Below are 15925 nucleotides of genomic sequence, written 5' to 3' on the forward strand. Positions count from 1 at the left end.
TAAGGCAAGAATTTTTTTGGTGACTGTTATCACCTCGGACGCTTGAGTGGTTATGTATCACCATATTTCAAGCGAATAAATGATTTACTTGTCGGCGCCGCCGTAGAGAATATGAGAATACGTCGGATTAGAGTGACAGCTGAGGAAGTGTCACTCTGACGGAGCGTCAAGTTGGGAGCAGCGCGGGAACTTTGACATAAAGAAAAAGGCCCGCGCGCCCTCACCAGGCGAATCGTCTCAATTCGACGTCGTAATTTAGTTTATTGTTTGTTTATCACCATAATTGTTATTTCTTACTATAAAGTGTACTCAAGACAGTGCTGGCATTATTATTCATTATAAACTAAGCGTCTGCGGCTAGAGTAAACGATGGAGATTTCTGATGTTGGTAACGAAGAGCCGACATCAGAAGTGGGATCGAAGAGAGGTCATGCCGTGGATACGCAGCCATCAAAAAGCGACCCTGCAACGCAACTATTGTCAAGCATGGAGTCGCTCTTATCCCGGTTGGTCTCAATCCCACCGCCCCAGGCAGCAGTAAGTTCTAATGTGACACCAAAACTCATCCCATACGATCCTGACGATAAGGCCGCAGATATTGAAGATTGGTGTGCACTAACCGAAGTCATAGTAGAAAACAAAAATCTCGATGGTGTCGACTTACTAATGGCACTCACTAGAGCACTCAAAGGTCGTGCCGCTACCTGTTTAACCAAATTAAACTTGAAGAACATATCCTGGTGTAGTATTAAACAATTGTTATTGGCTAGATTTGCCAAACCGAAACTGATTCAAGATCATTTTGATGAGATATTGCGATTTCAAATCGAGGCTAAAGAAACTGCATCTGAGTCTGCGTTGCGCTTATGGAGCATGATCGAGCAAATTCCAAAAGCAGAATTATCCGAAGAGGTTATTACTGGGTTTGTCATATCTGTTTTATGCCAGAAGGATAACTTGATACGTAGAGAGCTAACATCCCATGTCGTTACTACTCGCGCTCAGCTATTTCGAATTCTTAATGGCATCTCGCTGAAACGCCGGGCGGATAATATGGACGGGTGTCAAGACCCTGATGTGAAGCGACCGCGGGTGACAGATACGAGGTTTCTTGGCAAATGTCATCGTTGTGGCGTAAAGGGTCACAAACAGTTTGAATGCAAATCGCGTAAGGAAGATCAAGTATCGAAGCCTTCAGATTATTCAACTTCCACCAACAAGCAAGACAAAACCATTACCTGCTTTTCGTGCGGAAAGACTGGACACACATCACCAACTTGTCTCGACAAGAAGAGGCCCGGTGGGTTAGCGAACAAAGAAGTCAACCTCTGCGGCCATGACCCCTCCAGATCCTCGCTGGAGACATCTTCCGGTGAGCGGTTTCCTTTTCTATTCGATAGTGGATCATCTTGTTCACTCATAACTGAAAGTCTCTCTAAGCGGTTTCCGGGTACTGTACGCAACGATTTAGTTTACCTTACTGGTCTTGGCGGTAACGACGTCAAATGCTCTAGTCAAATGTTAAGCACAGTTACGATTGGTGATGTTCCGGTTGACATTACATTTCACATCGTGCCTGATTCCGATATTTCTGTGCCGATTATTATAGGTAGAGATATTTTGGACAAGGGTTTTTATGCAACAATTGATAATAACAAAGTTGTGCTTAATATGAAACAGGAGGCTAACTTTTGCATAAGCAAATTTAATGCGTACTTTGTTTCTGAGGTTGACACGGACTTAGTAAATGAAGATAAAGAAGCACTTTTAAGAATACTGAACAAATATTCTGATTATTTTGTTGATGGTGTACCAACAAGGCGCGTTAAAACAGGGCAGTTAGAGATTAAGTTGATAGACCCCCATAAAGTAGTTCATAGGTCACCTTATCGTTTAGCACCGGTAGAAAAACAGATAGTTCGTGAAAAAATACAAGATCTTCTTGATGCAGGAATTATTCGTGAGAGCTCCTCCCCCTTTTCAAGTCCTATACTTCTTGTAAAAAAGAAAGACAATACGGATAGAATGTGCGTCGACTACAGGGAGCTTAACTCAAACACTCATCCAGAACATTATCCATTGCCTCGCATAGAGGAACAGATAGATCAACTGACTTGCGCTAACTTTTTCTCATCACTTGATATGGCTAGCGGCTTCCACCAGATCCCTATTCATCCAGATTCAATTGAAATGACAGCCTTTGTAACTCCTGAAGGGCAATATGAATACCTCACTATGCCCTTTGGTTTACGTAACGCTCCATCCGTTTATCAAAGATGCATCAATAAAGCCTTGCAAAATCTCAACGACAAGCCTCTAATTTATATGGATGACGTTCTCTGCTATTCCCCTGATATTTCTCAAGGCCTGCAACGCTTAGATGATACCTTGTATGCCTTGACAGATGCTGGTTTTTCCCTAAACCCCAAAAAATGTAAATTCATGAAAGTTAAAATCAATTATCTGGGTTATTCAATACAAGCTGGCGAAATTAGACCAAACTCACTTAAGATTCAAGCTTTGGCAGATGCACCTCCTCCAAAAACAGGCACACACGTTCGTCAGTTTATTGGACTCGCGTCTTACTTCAGAAAATTTATTCCCAGTTTTACAAATGTCATTGGACCTCTTTATCCTTTAACTAAATTGAAGGGACCGATTAAATGGACTGACAAACATGAAGATATCCGTAGCAAGATAGTTGAGATTCTGACTTCCGAACCAGTTTTAACAATTTTCGACCCAGAATTGCCTGTTGAATTACATACAGACGCCAGCGCTGATGGCTACGGAGCAATTCTCATTCAAAGGAAAAACCTCTTGCCTCACGTAATAGAATATTATAGCAAACGTACATCTGAAGTAGAATCTCGCTATCACTCGTATGAATTAGAGACTTTAGCCGTCGTACGAGCGGTAGAACATTTTAGGCATTACTTGTATGGCAGGCGATTCACTGTTTATACAGATTGTAATTCGCTAAAGGCATCAGGCCCGCCGTAAGCGGGCGTGCAAGGCGTGCACCGCACGCGGGCGGCACGTCCTAGGGGGCGGCAAATCGAGCGACCTATCACGTAATATTAAAAAAATACAATATCTTTTTACCAATTATTTGATTTCAATATTTCCGAACACAGCAATAGCGCTAAGAATATTACTTACACTGCCGGTTTCAGTTACATCTGTTGATCATTTTCAAAATTTAAAATTATTAAAAACGATTTAAGATCAACCATTAGCGTAGCGTGGGGGGAGAGAGCAGGGGGGGCAAATGCCCTGGGCGGCACTATTTAGGGGGCGGCAAAATTAACCCATAATTACGTAGTAAAAATATTTTTACTAAAAATAGATGAGTAGATTAGTAATAAAATTTCAGAAAAAGCCGCCCTCGCTTTGGTCGTCCCCTATCAATTTTGACGGGTTCATCCTTTGCATCCCCAAAAAAATTCGCGCTCGCTGCGCTCGCGCCTCCATGTCAGATATCGCAATCAGTAGCGGTTTTAGGGTAGGGCGCAGTTGGGCGACGGCCCAGGGCGCCGGATATAAGGGGCGCCGCAGGCGCCCCCAACCAATCCTTGATCAGAATGTTACTCCTATTTTTGTTTTAAAGGACCATGGGCAAAAATGTATGAAGCCTGGGCTCACCCACCAACAGAGATGAGACCACTTTGAATATATGTAAATATAAAGATTTAAACTCATTTTTGCGAAGAATCCATGGGGTTATTTTGCTATAAATCTTTTTCTCCGACCATAAATAAACTAATATTCTGCAAAAAGTAGTGCTGTTATGGCAGTGTAGGTTTTGTTATTGAACACCTTTAACTAGTTTTAATTCCAGGTTTAATGTATACATAAAAAATAAAACAGCTGCTAACAGTTAAAATTATTTTTGTTAACATTTCAATCAATATCAATAATAATGTCGTCTAAATATCCTGCCGGTGGATTAAATTGTGAGTGCCTGCCTAACCTTAGATACCATATTATTGAAATGATATGAGCACAACTTCCTGCTGAGCGTCTACCTGTTAGACACGAGCAGTAATACTGAGCGATGGCATCTCGACCCATTTCGTTTCTGTTAACCAGAATGTATACCTACGTAATATGTAAACCTATTTAGGTTCATATCTTTTTTTTGACATGGAATTGAAGGTAGTGCCCATAGTAACAATTTTAGTACAAACAAAAACCTTCACAACGGCATATGCTATAACTCTGTTGGACAATGAGCCCAATTTGACTCATGGTCCTTTCATCAAAGATTGCAACTAACAAGAACTGTATCCAAATGAATGGATAGCATCAGGGCGATCTTAACCTATGGTGCAGCGTGTGCGAATAACCCGGGCGCCGCGGGCTCAGGGGCGCCGAAGCGAATTTGTGTTTAATTCCGCGTTAAATTTGAGAAATTCTCGAAGAAACACTACTTTTATGTCCCAAAACTCAATAATTTTCGCGCTCGCTTCGCTCGCGGTTTCCTTACTTTACGCTTCGATTTTTTATCACATATAGCTACTTTTAATGTCCCAATACTCAAAAGAATTCGCGCTCCCTTCGCTCGCGGCTTCTTCACTTCACAGTCGCTTTTTATTATATATGTTTAGGACTTTTAGTGATCCAAAACTCAAACATTTTCGGGCTTGCTTCACTTTACAGTTGTTTTTATTTTTCAAGATTTTTTTAGTCTACCCTAGCAAAAAGGGAGCGTCGTTTTTAAGTTATTTTATTAATAAGAAAGTAACTTCTAGTTTCCATATGAACTTTCTTACTAGGTACTACTTTTTTTTTTTTTTTTTTTAGCGACGTAAAATCATCAAATCTTACTGACTAAAATCGTCGTGTTCCGTCATAGGCCTTTTATGTACCAGGGCCGCGGTATCTCTTTCGAACAACCCGCAGCCCCGGCAGGCCTTGGCCCTGCTGGGCCCCGCTGGGGTTGCTGACATCTCTTTGAGGAGCGCGTGGAACAACGCGCGCCGTCGACACGGGTCTGTCGTCTAGAAAGACAGAGGGACGATGAGCCACCCGAACTCACCGCCCACAGACCCACGACTAGGTACTACTTTAAGTCCCAAAATTTAAATACATAGGCGCCATCATCAACAAAGAGTTATGTACGTTTGGGCAAAATTTTAAGTAATTTTTGTTTTGAGTTCTAAAATATAACAAAAAATTTCGCGCTCGCTTCGCTCGCGCAATCAGAAGACATGTTCCAGTGTTTTTGCATTCACCAACCAGCAATAACTTATGTACAATTAGGTTACATTTTACGTAATTTTTGCTTCGACTTGTTAACTATAAAAAAAATATTTGCGCTCGCTTCGCTCGCGCAATCGCTAACTACATACGTCACTGTTTTTCGTATGGGTTACAATTGCAGTTGGAGGGCGCCGTAGAAATCTCGCCCTGGCCCTGGCGCTGGTAGAGTTAAAACCGGCACTGATCGCAATTTATCTTTGTTTAATTGTTGAGGCATTCAATTCCGAAAAATCATTTTTCGCGCACGTCGTTTAGGCCTCGGCCTCGAATTTTGCGGGCAGCGGGGCGGCAGCGGCGGAGGCGCGGGAGCGGCAGGATCTTACGCGTATAATCAAATGGACCGGCCCTTGAATACAGCAGCGCGGGAGCCGGCAACGAGCGGTGCACTTGGTGACCGCCCGCGCCGCCGCCGCTGCCGCCCCGCTGCCCGCAAAATTTGAGGCCGAGGCCTTATAGCTTTTTGTTCACTTTGGCTTTTTATGATATGTTTACTTCATGAAAACTCTAAGGGAAAAATCGCGCTCGCTTCGCTCGCGGCTTCATGTACATTTGCACTTCATTTCTGTGCATATCTTACTTTTTGACTTTGCTTTGTTTTATTTGTCGGAGACTGTCATTAGTACGGATACTAAACGTCAAGCAAGCGCGCCCTCTGGTGGCGTTTCCGGTGAAACAACATTTTGGCGCGCTTGGCAGAGTCGTGGCGGTCAGCGTGGCGTCCGCAGAGCTCAGTCTTGATCGAGTCTTGGTCGAGGCTTCGTCGAGTCTTCGTGGAGTTGTCGCGTTACTGCCTTTCGTTACGTATAGTGTACCTAGTGTTATTGCCTAGCGTTGTAGTACCGTTGTAGATCCATATTGTAAAGGTTATTGTAATGGTTCTTCTAACCTAAGAGACAGACATGTGTTGCTGGGGAGTTTGTTCCGCCACTTCTTCTCCCCAGCCAAAACACATAGGAAGTGGCGAAGGGCGGGCGTTTTGGGGGCTGTCTTTTGTTCTGACTAATTTGAATAAACGTTTGAGTTTTGAGTTTGTTTGAGTTTTGAGTTTCTTTGAATTATCTCTTTGCTTGATTACCCTAACTGATGTCGGACGATAGTGCCATCCTGATGACGCCTCCGACATATTTATGGTTTTTATTTGTTTTGTGTCCTTAGACTAAAAAAATTTCGCGCTCGCTTCGCTCGCGCTTCCTTACATATGAAATATGTCTCATGCGTTGACTTTTTCAACGGGAAACCCACCAAAAACCATTAATACCATATTTTACTGAAATTAAACATTGCTATAGATATTTAAGTTCGTTAGTTTAAGTTACCCATAATCTGTTCTAAGCACTTTGATATACATTATGTTGGTACCTACCCATTAATCACAATCTTTCAATACATAGGGGCAACTTGGGTATTGATTGCACTGCATTGATGCCCTAAGCAATTGCTTAGTCTGCTTATGGGCTAACCCAGGACTTCTTAGGTTACTCTAAGACTTAGAGCATTTCAAGTTAATAAAAGTTACGTGTAATATATGTTATGTACCTATTGCAATATTTATGTATCCAAAAGGAAGTGCGTTTTCTGCAATCAGAGCGGTGCATGTACATATTTTTTTCTGTTGGACAAGTAAAATGGATATGAATGAGCGGGGGGGTCCGGACCCCCTGGACCCCCCCCCCTTATATATTTTTTGACAAAACCCAGTATAATATGTAATCGTAGGGCGGCATAATTGGTTTTGCACGCGGGCGAACAAACAGCTAGCGGCGGGCCTGAAAGGCATCAAAGTCAAAAGTTGACCTCACTCCACGTGTACATCGCTGGTGGGCAATTTTGCAAGCGTATGATTTTGACATTGTCTATCGCGAAGGTCGCGGAATGGAACATGCTGATTATCTCTCCCGTAATCTACAACCCGAAGAAGGTGCCTCTTCTAACATATCTCCTATTAGGAAAGAAGTTAAATTTGTAGAACTACATCAAGGTTGGCTTTCCGTGGAACAGAAACGAGATAGCGAAATCCAAGACCTAATAAACAAGCACAACAACAATGATATGCCTGATTCGGTAGCTCGCACGTATGACGTTAGAGATGGTATTTTATATAGGAAAGTCGAACGAAATAAAGCTACTGTGTGGTTACCTGTTGTTCCCCGATCCCTTATTTGGACACTAATTAACCATGTTCATAACGAAATACAACATCTCGGTAGTGACAAAACGTTAGACAAACTTTATGAACAATATTGGTTTCCCCAAATGTCTAAAAGTGTGCGACAATTTGTTGATTCGTGCATAGTTTGTAAAGCGTCTAAAGGGCCTTCGGGAGCTCAATCAGTTCGCTTGCACTCTATCCCTAAAGTACCCGTGCCATGGCATACGATCCATATAGATTTCACTGGGAAATTGAGTGGTAAAAGCGATCGCAAAGAATATTGCTCGGTTATCATAGATGCGTTTAGTAAATACGTTCTTCTCGAGCATACGGCGTCACTCGACGCCACTAGTGCGGTGCGTGCTCTAGAAAAAGCTGTCCATCTCTTTGGGGCCCCTAAACGTGTTATTGCAGATCAGGCTCGATGCTATATTAGTGCCGAATTCAAGAAATTTTGTACTGAGCATAAAATCAGTCTTCATTTCATTGCAACAGGTTCTAGTAGAGCGAATGGTCAAGTAGAGAGAGTCATGAGAACGTTGAAAAGCTTGCTTACGATAGTAGAAAATGAACAGAACAAAACATGGCGTGACGAACTAGGCAATATTCAGTTAGCGCTAAATAGTACGAAATCCACAGTGACTAAATACTCACCAACAGAATTAATGTTCGGGATTCGCGCACAATCATTGGGTATGTCTAAAATTTCTATCGCACAATCGGACGAGGAGATTAAAAGGTTAGATTTAGAATCCGTTAGAGAGAATGCGTCAAATAATATCGAAAAGGCTGTATTAGCAGACACTCGTCGGTTTAATCGTGGTCGCGCTAATATCAAACCATTCACCAAGGGTGACTTTGTTTTTCTCAAAACCGGTGAACGAAACCAAACTAAATTAGACAAGAAGTTTAAAGGGCCATTCATAATAACATCGGTATTAGAAAATGATCGCTACGAACTGAAAAATATTAACGGTTCAAATCGCGTTTACAAATATGCTCATGAGAACTTGCGTCCAGTACCTAAGGGACATACCGGTTTACTTGAAATCACTGACAGCCTATTGAATGAAGAGGAGACCGTGTCGGCGTCGGATGAATTGACACAAAACTGTAATGATTTCGGTGATACTCCAAATTTCGGGGATATGTTGCCTGCAGACTCGGTCACTGCTTCAGCTGATTCTGAAACGCTCACTGCGTGGTCAGATACGCTTAGCCTCTATGACTCTGACACCTTAGATGTACATTATGAAGTCGAAGTTCATACTGAGCAGGATCGTCCATAACAGAAAGGTTAGTTACTGTGTTATGTATTATGAATGAGTATGTGTGATAGATCAAGGTTGAGAGACAGTGCAGTCCGGTCTATGTTTGGGATGTTGTGTTACACAAGCTGGTCGAAGGGACAGTGTCGTCCGGTCCATGTCGCTTTGGCGGCTGGTCGAAGGGACGCACTCGTCCGGTCCATGCTTGTGACAAACTGGTCGAAGGGGCAGTGTCGTCCGGTCCATGTCGCTTTGGCGGCTGGTCGAAGGGACGCACTCGTCCGGTCCATGTTTGTGGTTGTGTTATACAGGCTGGTCGAAGGGGCAGTGTCGTCCGGTCCATGTCGCTTTGGCGGCTGGTCGAAGGGACGCACTCGTCCGGTCCATGCTTGTGACAAACTGGTCGAAGGGGCAGTGTCGTCCGGTCCATGTCGCTTTGGCGGCTGGTCGAAGGGACGCACTCGTCCGGTCCATGTTTGTGGTTGTGTTATACAGGCTGGTCGAAGGGGCAGTGTCGTCCGGTCCATGTCGCTTTGGCGGCTGGTCGAAGGGACGCATTCGTCCGGTCCATGCTTGTGACAAACTGGTCGAAGGGGCAGTGTCGTCCGGTCCATGTCGCTTTGGCGGTTGGTCGAAGGGACGCACTCGTCCGGTCCATGTTTGTGGTTTTGTGTTATACAACTGGTCGAAGGGACAGTGTTGTCCGGTCCATGTCGCTTTGGTGGCTGGTCGAAGGGACGCACTCGTCCGGTCCACGTTGTGGTGTGTAATGTTATGGTGTATGAAGTTATGGTGTGTAAAGTTGTAGTATGTAAAGTCGCCGTGTGTAAAGTTGTTGTGTGGGCAAAATGTTGCTTCTGTATTATGGTAGACATTATGGCATTATGTTCGTCAGGGTGGACGAGCGGATCATTAGCCGTGTACTGTTTTGATCTTTCCAGGACGCCATTAAACTACTACGTCCGAGGACGGACGATTGTCAGTCTGGCCGTGTCGGCGCCGCCGTAGAGAATATGAGAATACGTCGGATTAGAGTGACAGCTGAGGAAGTGTCACTCTGACGGAGCGTCAAGTTGGGAGCAGCGCGGGAACTTTGACATAAAGAAAAAGGCCCGCGCGCCCTCACCAGGCGAATCGTCTCAATTCGACGTCGTAATTTAGTTTATTGTTTGTTTATCACCATAATTGTTATTTCTTACTATAAAGTGTACTCAAGACAGTGCTGGCATTATTATTCATTATAAACTAAGCGTCTGCGGCTAGAGTAAACGATGGAGATTTCTGATGTTGGTAACGAAGAGCCGACATACTTATGTTATTTACTCTTTAAAGTTGGCAATACTGGAGAATTCTTGATTCTTCTCAAAATATTTTGAAATGTCAAATCAGAACAAAAATGGCTGACGACGACGAAATTGACATTCTAGGAGATTTCTCTTTTAATTCCTGTTTTGCTCAAAATAACCAAGGAATGTGAGTATATTTATCGTAAAAAATAATTTTGTAACATCATTCTTTATAATAAACCATTTGTCGTTGTTACGCAACAGTAACACGGTTATGTTTACAATGTTTTGTTGACACCAGGGTCTCCAGTTTCTATTCAAAACAATGAGAAATTAGACCAACTTTATGTTTTAAACGCATCCCCCAATATTTTTGAACATACTAGTATACAGAAACATTACGTCCAATTCATGAATTTATTTGGAAACCATTCTTTCGGGCGCAGTTTTAGTCTAGCATTTGTAGTAAACAATTGCGTATTTGTTGTATATAGCCCTTCGTGTTCGAACAGAGAGGACACGGTGCACCCGCAGTGGCTCCTCGACTCCACGGAGACGAACTGGTACGATAAACAAACTAATAGGTAAGTCCTTAACCATCATTCATTCATCATTGCTCTAGATTGACCTTGTGGAGACACTTCAATTTCTAGCTTTCTAACTTTCTCTCATTTCACACACCATCCTATTCAATTTGAACTATAAAATACAATTTTATAAACAACTTAGCAATATATTCTGAAGTATTATTAAATTTAATCTTTTTTTTTTTTAATAAAAAAAAAAGGTTCAAAGAAAGTTCACCAAGGAAGCTTTATGGCAATAACTCTTCAGACAGACACTACATTGATATACATACTGCATGGAGCTCATCAGAGAGAGAACTTCTTATCAAAGAAATGGTAAGAATACTCAAAGCATTCTTCTGTCTATATAATCACACAAGTCCTTTTTTCATATCTTTACAATCCTGAATCATTTTTAAGTAATGACAATAATAAATATTTATCCTTGTAAATAGATAGATAATAATCTATTCTATCTTGAGTGGTTATAATTTTTTAGCAGACATCATAATAGCAGTCAAGCATAAATATTTACTAGTGATATTTATTTACAGGCAAAGTATGGCAGAAATGTGAGAAAGATATCACAGACATTGAAAACTAAGACTGAAGCAGAAATACAGGCTTTAATTGAGGCTGAATATGGAGTCAATCTAGAGACTCCATCATTTGGCCTTGACAAACCGGAGGACCATGAGGATGTGCCCGCGGTAGTCCAGGAAGAAATAGTAACAGATGACATGACCAGTATAAATAATGTAATTAACATGGTAACCACTGGAGCACCCACAATAAATATACCAAAGAAACCATTCAGAAAAAAGAACACAAACTCCAAAAGTTTACTGAAACCAGATGTGTTGATAGATAAAAAGGCTGAATTGATGGCAATAAACCCAGCAGAAATATTGTATGAAGATGATTTGATAATAGGCTCCACAGAATCTATTGGTTCTGACTTAGACCTGACTGATATTGTGTCTAAGAATATTGTTAAATATCAAGCGAAAGTTAAGGCTGAAAAGAAGATTGGTAATCATAGGAGAAAAAAATCTAGGAATTATGATAAAGGTGCTCCTAGGAATAAAAGTAAGGAATTGTTGAAGACACCTCCAGGGAGGCAGAGAAAGGATTCTAGTCTTTCTGAGGATAGTGTGAAGAGCCCTAAGATGCAAATAGTGCTGGGTTCTGGACTAGCTTTACCAGTTTCAGAAGGAGAGCAAGTGGTAGGTTTCCCTTTTCATTCCTTTTTTCCCAATAATAAGCAATGACAACTACTTGTAAAATATTGGTACTCAGCTGCATCCGGTTAGACTGGTAGCCAACCCCAACATTGCTGGGGAAAAGCTTGGGAGATGATGAAGCAATGACTCCTATTGCTGTATTTGGCAGTGTCCCATTTTGATCTGCTCAGCCACCTTTGATTGGTACCCTACTTAAACAAAAAAATCACATAATGTATCATTCATTACTATTGTTTGTCTGACATAAATGTTTTTCTACAGATAAAAATTGAAAAGAAAAAAGACTCGGATCCCGAAAGCGACATAGAAATAGACGTGGACAGCGACAGTGAGAGCAGCACGTACAAGACTACGCCTAAGAAGGAACAGATTAAAGCTAGTGATGAAGCTCCCATAGCTGTACCACTGAGCAGGTTCGAGCCCATGCCCAAGAGACAGAAGAAAATTAACTTGGTGAGAACTTTTCCATTCTTTTCTTTGAAAGAGCCTTACAAAGAAAAATGTCTTCCTTTAAGGCTCGAGCAGACCGGATGCGTATGCGTAACCACGCGCGTAGTCACGCGCGTAGTTACGGCGTAACCATGAGTTGTAATGTATGGAAATGTATGAGACAGGCCACACCGCTTGCGTAACTACGCGCGTGACTACGCGCGTGGTTACGCATACGCATCCGGTCTGCTCGAGCCTTTACACTTTGCCCAGCAGCAATCGTCATAATATAAGTAGACTAAAGCTTTTCGTTAAGTTAGTCATATATTTTTTGCTATCACAGAGACCAAAATGGAGGTTTTAACTTAGTAGACTTATGTGTTTACGTCATAGGACACAATGTGAAAACATCAGTAGTCCAAAATGATAAACTCATCCAGTTAATCTAGGTGTGTCACAGGGCTCTGTTTTGAGTCCATTTCAATTTCTGTCTAATTCTTGCTGTCTAGGTTGATCAATCAATATCAAACTGTGCTTGCTGCGTTGGCTTAGCGTAGCGAGAATCCTCTGTACCTCTTAAACCCACATATATTCAAACTTATTCATAATAAATTATATCTGATTAAATTGAAAGCCAATCCCAAGTCCCAACATAGACAGGAAATGGCTGGACAAATAATGACAAGGCTAGACAGAAGACGGGAAGTCAATATTGTTACATTTCTTCAGGACGGCGGCGGCGGCTACACAATAATGCATACGGCGTCAGGTGACTTGTATGCAGTAGGTGCCGAGCCGCGTCGCGTCCGCGTGTCCCGGCCTCCGCCCGTGCAGCTGTTACACTGTCGGCTTTATAGTGCTGACAAACCGGTAGGTTGTTGTGTACTGTTGACGTTACAGTACTGATGCAGATGTTGTAATTAATAAAAAAAGTCAGTCAAAAAAGACTGGCTGGTTAATGTTTAAAAAATAAAATACAATACATTTTGCAAAAAAAAAATATACAATTTTGAAAACTTGTTTTTTTAATTCTCAGGCACCATTCGACGTTCGTATGCACGTATCAACGCTTCTACTAATGGATGGTCACGCGCACACGTCACGCGGCGAGGTGATGGGACTTTTAGGAGGCAACGTCAGTGAGACAGTCAGGCTGGCACTCACCATCACTGCGTACCGCCCGGCTGCTGCCGCTGCTGGCAGCACGCACTGCGAGATGGACCCAGGTAAAATTAATTAAAATATATATCATAACGTTTTCATTAACATTTAAACAGTATGGAGTTGGCAGATTTGTACATCTACCTAGTTTAAACATGTTCCTGTTATATTTGTTACAGTGTCCCAGTCGATAGCGGCGGAACAAGTCCGTGCTATCGGAGCCCACGTGTGCGGCTGGCACCACTCGCACCCGGAGTTCCCGTCGGCGCCGTCGGCACAGGACCTGCGGTCGCAGCGGGCGCTGCAGAGGGCGCTGGAGCGGCCGCGGGCGCCCTGCCTCGCGCTCATCACCGCGCAGCACTGGCCCACCGGCCGCACCGCCTCCATGTACCGGTATGTGACAGAAACTATGTTTACAATCGCCAGTAGATCAATCTACCCGAATCTGCAAAATTTTACCAATCGAACATTAACCTTCCACTCTATTGTGATAACATCGAAAATCTATCAAAAAAAATTGACAGATTGAGGCAAGCTGATAGGCTACGGAATGGACCAGAACTGTTACTGAAAGTTGCGGCTTCAACTTCAAAAGCCCGTGACGGACTTTAAAAACAGTTTATCTAACTTTTTCAATACCTATACTACATCATTGTAAATTGAAAAGTTAGCAATCACCTTAAACAGTACAATTTCCAAAATTAGCATTGCCACATATAATAAATATTACTTGCATCATATTATCTGTGCACTCTAATAGGGCTCCTTGCATCGCCTGAGTAAAGCTACTCTACATAAAATCTAACAAGCCTTCTCTTCCACAGTTGCTTCCGTGTAGACGACGAGGACGCCTCGGACCTGCCTACCGGCTTCCAATTCAGCGTGAAACTGCTATCAGATCTCACTACTGACAACTTAGCTGCCTTCCTGCAAGAGTTGCATACCGTTATGATTGATAACCTCGCCAGCAATGAGCTCAGTGTCAATGTGAGCAGCGATGTCTGTCCGCAGGCGGGTATTACGTATTTGGAGAAGGTAACTTTTTTACAAGTTTTTTTTATTTTTTAAAGTCGAAAAACGTTGGTCTTTCAAATAACGTGCGGTTTACATTTTTTATTATTAAACTTCAGTAACTTAGTGGACCCGTGCTAAACGGGTATAGACCTCTGTTTATTTAACACAAAGATTTTAAGTTACCTATATTTAAAATCAAATTGAGAGCATCCACATGTGCATAAATAAATAACTTTGTTCAATAACATTTATTTGTAGTTAGCTGGATCACCCTGCCATGATAGAAGAGTAATGGATCGTTTAATAAATTCATATTTACATTTCCCCAGTTCATATGCAGTGCATCACATCACATGCGGTCGGCGGGCTACGAGGAACACGACCCTCTCGTCAACCAGCTCATACAAGGAATTAGAGATATATTCAGATGAAACTGTTGCTAAACTTATTTTAAGGATTTAACCTATTGTGTAAATGCAGTTATGCACAATAACTGGTCAGTATATAAAAACGATTTAATGTCAATGAATGTTTATTCTGTAAAAAAAAATAAGGCAATAATAGGTACAACTTCAGATACATAATAGCTGTAATTGATGACTCAATGCCTCATCGCTTCACGTAAAAAATGTAATACCTATATTTTTTCCTGAATCATTCTGTAATGTATTCTAGTGTTGGGAGATTTTTTTCTTGTCTAAAGCGCTTTTTCAGTGCTGCAGAAATTTGTTTAAATTTTTTTGTTGCATACCCAATTTCTGTTTTAATTGCCTGTATCACGCATTGTATCATATTTTAAAATTTACTTTTGAGTGATTAGTAAGACAATAAATTATAATGCAAATAAGTTATTGGTGATTTATAGAATACCTAATAAATTCATTTTTATTCATTCAAATTTTTAAATTATTTTATGTTTGTGTAACTTTAAATTAATTCATGGTACAGTATTATTTATTAATAAGCAAGCAGGTGCATTGTATTTTCGAGTAGCTAATGGCTATATCACAGCTGTAGGCAACATTATAAACCTGTCATCTGTGAAGTTTTTATGTACTTTAAACAATGATTGTAATTATAAAATGTTCGAATTAAATTCTTTATTTAATTTCTTCGCAATCGCCTCCTTTGAAAACTTGCACTCTTTTGAAAAAGTTTTAATGACTGGAATATGTAATCAGCATGAAAATCGTTATTTTAACCTTGTGGGTGCAGTAATTGAACAGTAGAATGGTTCACTCTTCTCATATTAATCAACAGTATAGACCATTTAGTACTGGTAACTATTAGGGCAGTGGCGTGCCTAGGGTTTCAAAATAACGCAAGCCCAGTAAAGTTTTAACCGATTTCAAAAAAGAAAGTTCAGTTTTCGACTGAGTATGTATGTAATATTTTTTCATAAACCACTGGTTAGGTGCAATCAATTATTTGTACATCTTCTTTGGTCTTCTTTCTTCAATTTCACTCTTGCTTGTCATGCGGTGAATGGGGTAACCAAAAAGCACACTGAAGGCATGGTAGTGCTAGATTGAATATAAACATA

At 41.4% G+C, this 15925-nt stretch overlaps 1 protein-coding gene across 5 annotated transcripts; it reads left to right on the top strand.

Moving 5' to 3' along the window:
* The first annotated feature begins 1285 nt into the window (after positions 1-1285).
* Positions 1286-15478, top strand: LOC124633317. 5 transcript variants are annotated; one of them, XM_047168496.1, is made up of 11 exons: positions 1286-1372; positions 9624-10155; positions 10463-10552; positions 10756-10870; positions 11089-11760; positions 12040-12231; positions 12937-13077; positions 13244-13433; positions 13548-13761; positions 14193-14403; positions 14712-15478. In XM_047168496.1, the coding sequence occupies exons 2-11, from the start codon at positions 10079-10081 to the stop codon at positions 14811-14813; spliced, it is 2004 nt and encodes a 667-aa protein (XP_047024452.1). In that variant the 5' UTR covers positions 1286-1372; positions 9624-10078; the 3' UTR covers positions 14814-15478. The 5 variants fall into 5 exon arrangements, with proteins under 5 accessions (XP_047024452.1, XP_047024451.1, XP_047024454.1 ...); XM_047168495.1 differs by lacking the exon at positions 1286-1372 and having other exon boundaries at positions 9298-10155; XM_047168498.1 differs by lacking the exon at positions 1286-1372 and having other exon boundaries at positions 9298-10155; positions 10463-10531.
* The last annotated feature ends 447 nt before the right edge of the window (positions 15479-15925 follow it).

This window comes from Helicoverpa zea, chromosome 9 (assembly GCF_022581195.2).
Source record: "Helicoverpa zea isolate HzStark_Cry1AcR chromosome 9, ilHelZeax1.1, whole genome shotgun sequence".
Taxonomy (NCBI): domain Eukaryota; kingdom Metazoa; phylum Arthropoda; class Insecta; order Lepidoptera; family Noctuidae; genus Helicoverpa; species Helicoverpa zea.